At 33.5% G+C, this 7,498-nt stretch overlaps 1 protein-coding gene across 1 annotated transcript; it reads left to right on the plus strand.

The window, feature by feature from the left end:
- Positions 1-1,768: 1,768 nt before the first annotated feature.
- On the plus strand, positions 1,769-2,539 carry LOC107060067 (uncharacterized). The gene is made up of 3 exons (XM_015307405.1): positions 1,769-1,945; positions 2,025-2,354; positions 2,423-2,539. Exons 1-3 carry the CDS (start codon positions 1,769-1,771, stop codon positions 2,537-2,539), a joined length of 624 nt encoding a protein of 207 aa, XP_015162891.1.
- Positions 2,540-7,498: the final 4,959 nt, after the last annotated feature.

A 7,498-nucleotide genomic window follows, 5' to 3' on the forward strand; every position in this document is an offset into this window, starting at 1 on the left:
CTACCCATGAACTGCTGGGGTTGTGATTCACTAAGCAGGATTGCAAGTGCTATTGGAATTCCAATGTTTGCAGACGAGTGCACGACTAAGCAGACGAAGTTTCTTTTGCTAGAATGTTGGTTGAGGTGGATGTTACAAAGCCACTACCTGAGGAAATCAATGTTATGGATCCAACTGGGAAAACAATAGTGCAGGGAGTGAAATATGACTGGAAGCCTGTTTTCTGCCAAAAATGCCAAGTAGTGGGTCATGTATGCCTCCCTGAGCAGGCTATAAGAAGCAGAAGATCCCCGAAAAAGGTAGTGCAGAAGTGGATTTCAAAGGAGGTAGTGAAGCCAGTTGTAACAACCGCGAAGGAGGTACCTAGACAAGAAACCTCCCCTATAGCTGGACCATCTGGAGTAATTACATCTCTACAACCTAGTCCAAACCTAACTTTGGAAAACTTTCCTATGCTACAGCCTACCCCTGTTAGGAACGGGTTCAGTCCACTGAGTATGCTATGGGATGAAGGAGATACTATACCTCCTGATAAAGGAGGCCAACCTATAACGCAATGACTTGATTATTTTGGAATGTCAGGGGTGTAAATAAGAGATACAAGCAGAAGGAGATTTATCATGTTATCAGGAATAAACATATCTTTTTGGCAGGTTTGGTAGAAACTAGAGTAAAATCTCATAGAGCAAATATGATTAGTAATAACATAGCATCTAAGTGGGGCTTTTTACACAATTATCAACATGCTAATAATGGCAGAATATGGCTTCTTTGGGATACATGCAAGTATAGAGTTACTATGATCCATGCAGGGGACTAACTGATACATTGTTACATTGATGAGATAGGTACATATATGAATTGTTACATAACTGTGGTGTATGGTTACAACACTGGCGATAAGAGGAAAGAATTGTGGACTAACCTCAGAGACTTGGCTATAGGAATGACAACCCCTTGGCTTATTTGTGGAGATTTCAATGCTCTTTTGTACCCAGAAGATAGGCTTTATGGTAATCCAGTTTAGCCTACAGAAATTGCAGATTTCTCCAACTGTTTACATGATATATCTCTTAATGAATTGTCTTGGAAAGGTGATACTTGGACAAACAAGCAGAAGGGTTCAGATAGAATCTGCAGTAGAATTGACAAGGCACTTGGAAATTTTGAATGGATGATACAATAGGGTCACGTAGTTCTCAATTATGGCTTGCCAAACATATCGGATCATGCTCCTATGATGCTTAACATGACTACTCAACCAAGTTCTAAGCCTCCTTTTAGATTTTTCAACGTATGGGTTGAACACTCCTCCTTCCTGTCGTTGGTGGAGAAGGAATGGCAAAAGAGGAAAGCTATAGGGCACATGAAGAATATATGGATACACTTGAGGAGTCTCAAACAAAAATTTGCAAAGCTTAATCAAAAGGAGTTCAAAGCAGTTACCCAGAGATTGAGCAAGGCCAAGATTGAGCTAGTTAATATACATGAGCAAATGGTGCTACAATGCACTGATGGATTGCAGAATCAGGAGAAAAACATTCTTAAGTACATCGAAAAGTGGTCAGAAATTGAGGAGGGCATACTGAAGCAGAAATCCAGGGCATAATGGATTAAACTTGATGATACGAATTCAAACTATTGCTCAGCTGTCATTAAGGAGAGGATTCATAGAAAGCAAATGAATGATCTTACATCCTTAAATGGTACTAAGCTACTTACACAAGAAGACATCAAGTAAGAAGTGGTACAGTTCTACCAGAGTCTAATGGGATCATCCACGGTCAATCTTTTAGCAGTTAATAAGCTTGTCATGAGAGCAGGGCCTACCCTTTCGCATCAGCAAAGGATAGAAATGTGTGCCACTGTGACAGAGCTTGAAATCATCAATAGTTTGAAGGCAATTGGAGAAGACAAGGCCCCTGGTATTGACAGCTACAATGTGGTTTTTTTACAAAAAAGCTTGGCACATTATTAAAGAGGATGTTATTACTGCTGTACAATATTTCTTTATCACATGGAAGATATATCGGAACATTAATTGTACTGCAGTTACTCGTGTACCTAAAGTTTCCAGCCCAATGAACATCAAAGAGTACATACCAATAGCCTGCTGCACTGTATTGTATAAAATTATTGGGAAAATATTGGCTACTAGATTACAAAAAGTTATCTCTACCATAATCAATCCCACTCAGGCAGGTTTTGTTCTTGGTCGAAGAATTGGAGATAATATCATCATGGCCCATGAGATTGTAAAATCTTATACTAGGAAACATGTATCACCTAGGTGCATGATCAAAATTGATTTACAAAAGGCGTATGATAGTGTGGAATGGATATATCTGGAGCAGGTGATGCAAGAGTTGAATTTTCCCAATCAATTCATCTCTTGGACTATGAAATGTGTGAAAATTGTTAGTTACTCCATACTTGTAAATGGGTAACCAACAGAACCATTTCCAGCCGCAAAGGGTTTAAGACAGGGGGACCCAATGTCACCATTCCTTTTCGCGATCGCTATGGAGTACCTCAGTAGATGTCTCACCACTCTTGTAGGAGTAAAGCAGTTTAAATTCCGTTCGAGATGTGCTAAACTCCAAATCACTCATCTATGCTTTGCAGATGATCTACTCATGTTTTCTCGAGGTGATAACACAACTGTCCAAGCTATGATGGAATGTTCTTGACTATTCTCTGGGGCTTCAGATCTTCAAGTTAACATGGGGAAAAGCTGCATATATTTTGGATGGGTAACTTCACAAGAAAAGGAACAGATCTTATATAGTACTGGCTTCACCTGTGGAGATCTCTCATTCAAATACCTCGGAGTCCCCCTGTCCACCAAGAAGATCTCTTTAATCCAGTGGCACCCACTGATCACAAAGATGATAGCTAGAATTTCATCCTGGACTTCAAAGAAACTCTCCTATGCTGGCAGAACACAACTTGTCCAATCTATGCTATTTGGCATCCAAGCATACTTGTCTCAAGCGTGTTGGATGAGGTTACCTACACAAGCGTGTTGGATGATACGGAAAATAATTGAAGCTAAAACTACATTTGACCAATTCCAGGTGGATGAATCAAGCAGGCGCAATCTAACAAGGCAATTGTACATGCATTTGCTAAACCCAAAACCTAGAGTAATATGGAGGAACTTAATGTACAAAAATGCAACTAGGCCAAGAGCAAGATTTACACTGTGGTTGCAAGTGCAGAATAAATTGTTGACTACAGATAGACTTATCAAGTGGCGGATATCTCTGTCTTCAATATTCCCCCTATGCACTTTGCACAATGAGTCTAAGGATCATATTTTCACTTCTTGTGTTTATGGAGCAGAAATCTAGAGAATAATGCAGCAGTGGATCCAAGCCAAGCCAATTCAATCCCTGTCATAGGACCAACATCTTACAAAAGTGCTAAGGTGTGTGAAGGGAAAGACACAAGCAACTCAAGTCTTTAAAATAGTCTACACAGAGTTTGTACACTGTTTGTGGATGAGAGAAATCTGAGAATTTTTGGAAAAAAGAGTAGAGAGTCAAATGCCATTGCTAAAGAGATAGCTTTTGTTTGTAGTGTTCGAGCCCCACCTAGGATTAATGCTCTCATGTCTACTTTCAGATTTAGTTGTGACTAAGTAGGAGCTCTTTGATGTATTGGATAGCTAACTGTGTGTAGTTAGCTATGGATTTTGTAATCGTTTTACATTGGTGAATAATGAAACAATTAGTTACCAAAAAAAAAGGATACAAAAGTGATGAAATTGTTGTTGGACAAACAATATCCTTTTGAATCTTCAAGTTCATCGAAGATTCTTTCAATTTTGATTCAAGATTATCAAAAAAATTGAGATTCAACATTCTTTCTTCTGCCAGTTCAGCGAATATCCTTTCAATTTTGATTCAAAATTATTGAAAATTTTGAGATTCAAAATTCTTATCTTAGTTTATTGAAGATCCTTTCAATTTTGATTCAAAATTGTCGAAAATTTTGAGAAGATACATCATGAATATCTTTGCTACTGAGCATTTTACTATTTATGTATCTTGTTTAAATTGATAAGTATTGTATTTATACTAGATACACTAAATAAATAATTGTTGCCCATAAGATGTTAGATTTGAGATCGACACATTATTGTGTGGTAGTTGCTATGTAATTGATACATTTAATATAAATTCAAATATACGTATCATACCTAAAAATAGTGCATGATACATTACTATTTTATGTATCTCATTTAAATTGATAAGTATTGTATTGTTTGTCTTGAAAGATATGTATAACTTACATAATGTATCATTTTATAGTTGATAGTAATGTATTTGATACAATAAGGTTGTGAAAGAATGATGTATGTCAGCTGAAATAAAGTGTATCTATAAATGTATCACAATAAATAAGAATTGAGTTATCAATTTAGATACATGAACAAACACAATCCATTAAAGAAATTTGATTATGAAAAAACACTAAGAAAAAAGAGGAAAATATTAGACTGTATGAAATTTTGGTGAAATTGAAACTAATATTTTTATGAGACAATGGGAAGATTAAATAATAATACAAGAATCCTAGTCAGTTTCAATGAGTGATTAGTTGTTAGAGTCTATAACCAACTCAAATTATGGAAAATTTACAAAATTGCAACTAATAAAAAATCAGCCTAAAGTTAATTAAGGATGTATTTTCAACAAACCCATTTAGTTGTATAGGATTATGTTAAAGAGGAAATATTCCTCTTTTAATTCAATTTTTACTATTATTGAACGTGATTAGTAAGGACAAAATATGAAAAAGAAACGAGGTCGGTGTCTGGTATTATGGAAAGCATTTTTCGTAAAATATTTTTAATTTTTTTTTTATGTTTGGTCAGTTTAAATTTTTTGAAAATATTTTTAATTTTTTTTTTTATGTTTTGTTAGTTTAAACTTTTTGAAAATCAAATTTGGATATAGATTTTGTAACTGCTAAGAATTTGAAGTGAATTTAGAGAGAGAAAATAGGAGTGGTGAACGACTGATGTATGTATCCGGTAGTTTTTAGAATTAGGAGAAAGAAGGGATTTAAGTAATATTTTAAAAAGGTAGGGGAAAATAGAGAATAAGGAAATTAAACTTGTGTATATAAGTGATTTATCCATTTATTTTAAAGTTTAGGACTTGTAATATAGTTCAAATAAGGAAAGATTTAAGACACAAAATTTTTGTCAATTTTAAAGTACTAAATATTGGGAATTCTTAATTATTACAAATAATTAAAGATATAATAGTTATAATTTTAATTAATTTTAAATTACTAAATATTAAGAAAATAATTAACTATACACAAGAAGAACAAAATTATTAAATTTTTCTAGCAATTATGGTAAAATAATTGTTATATCTATTTAAATGATAAGAATTTAATAAAGGAGAGTTAAAAATTTATGGCTTAAGTCACTGACGATCCCTTAAAGTTGTCCACATAATTCACTTAGACACCTTGACTAGGGCTAGTACCTATTGAACACCTAAAATATTCAAAACGTGTACTTATTAAACACAAAATATTGATGTGACAAAAAACGTGTTCTTCATATTCGATGGGCGGGTGAAGATTTCCAATTGACATTTTTCTTTTTCTTTTTTCTGAAAAAAATACACTTTTTAACTTTATTGACACTTGATATTAATAAATGACTATTCTTCCCCAGGATATTTCCTCAACTATTTCCATCCATCCATTATCATTTCACCATCTCTATACATACCCCCCATGCCACCCCACCCCTCCAACTTTCTCTCTTTTTCGCATCCTCTCCAATTATTTTTGTATTTTTTCCTCAATATTTCAGCAAAACTCCATTTATTCCAATGAAAAAAATAAATCGATTCTTTTTCTGGCAAAGTTTGTTATTGTTTTTTGTAATTGTAATAAATATTTATTAATCGAAAAAAGATAAAGGCAATGGGTATGATGATTTGATGATATCAGAATGAAAGGAGACTAGGTATTTAGCTTGGGTGCGCAACAATAGCGTACTACCGATGAAAAGGGTAAGGTCCAATGGAGAAGAAGAAAGGGGTGGGGAAATGATTTATTCGTGTGTTGGCATCGGCGGGAAGGGGAAATAGTCTCAACACGAAGAAGAAGAAGAAGAAGAAGATGGGAGGGTGAGCGACATTAATTAAAAGAATTAAATTTTATTTTCTTAAAATTCTTTTGGGATTATTTAAATAGAGTTTTTAAAAAATTGAATCCAACCGCCATGTGTCATTGTTTCATTGGTACACCTGCTAAGCATTTGCGTTTGAGCGACACGTAATTTTGTTTTTCAACTGATTATCATTTTATGTCTAATAGATATAACCTTCTTAAGGTTAAAATGTTCAATATGTACTAGCCCCAATTGAGGTGTCTAAATGAAATATGCAGACAACTTTAAAGAGCCGCATATGACTTAAGGCAGCAATCTATAATATTGGTGATACACACCTTAATACACATTAGTTATACATACATGAAAAAAAGTATATCAAACAAGATATTACTAATACACAAAATTAATAACATTATTTTACTAATACACTCTACTAAATGACCCTCTATACTCTCAACCAAACGACCCTAATACCAAATATAGTGTATAATATAACTAATGCTCACACTAATTATCTATAGATTGAACCAAACAAGATATTAAATATTAGACAAAGCTAATACATATATAATATATTATTTTTTTCTAATGCACTTTGCCAAATGAGAAATTTTAAATTATAATTTTTGACTTATTTTATCTTTAAAATAAATACTTAAAAACATTTTTTAAAATTTTATCCAAAATTAATAAAATTACTAAGAAACTAGTATTTGAACTCATTAGAAACGAGGAAAGGCTCAAAATAGTCCCTCATCTTTGGGTAAAGGCTCAAAGTCATCCTTGAGTTTTCACATGGAGTACTAATAGTCCCTCATGTTTGCAATATTAGTGCACTTTTGGTCCTCCTCCAAAATTTTGCCTATTTTTTAACATTGATTCTATCAATAACTTATGTATGATATGCTCAATCGTCATTCTATATATTTAGTAAAAATAATAAATCCATATGAGAGAATGTGAGAAGAAAAACATCTTGTTTTGTTAAGTAGAAATTGTATTGCAGGTAAAGTCGAGAAGTTCATCACGATAATTTCACGTGCAATAGTACAATTTTTTTCTTTTCTTCCAACGTCATATGTTAAGATGTTCTTAGTTTAGCTGCAGTAATATTTCTACTGAACATAACAATGCGTTCTTCTTATCACCTTCTCTCACATAGAGTTATTATTTCTACTAAATATATAAAAAGACGATTGAACATTCCTTACATAAAATTGTGGACAAAATTAATGTTAAAAAATAGGCAAAAAATTTTAGGAGGACCAAAAGTGCACCAATATTGCAAACATGAGGGACTATTAGTGCTCCATGTGAAAACTCAAGGATGACTTTGAGCCTTAATCCAAA

This window comes from Solanum tuberosum, unplaced genomic scaffold (genome assembly GCF_000226075.1).
Source record: "Solanum tuberosum cultivar DM 1-3 516 R44 unplaced genomic scaffold, SolTub_3.0 scf00058, whole genome shotgun sequence".
NCBI lineage: Eukaryota > Viridiplantae > Streptophyta > Magnoliopsida > Solanales > Solanaceae > Solanum > Solanum tuberosum.

Excerpts from the sequence above, each read along its gene's own strand:
- LOC107060067 (XM_015307405.1), top strand. The coding sequence starts at position 1,769 with ATGGGATCATCCACGGTCAATCTTTTAGCAGTTAATAAGCTTGTCATG. Across the intron at positions 1,946-2,024 it reads GTATTGACAGCTACAATGTG|ATATATCGGAACATTAATTG; the intron begins GTTTTTTTACAA and ends ATCACATGGAAG. Across the intron at positions 2,355-2,422 it reads AATGGATATATCTGGAGCAG|TTACTCCATACTTGTAAATG; the intron begins GTGATGCAAGAG and ends GAAAATTGTTAG.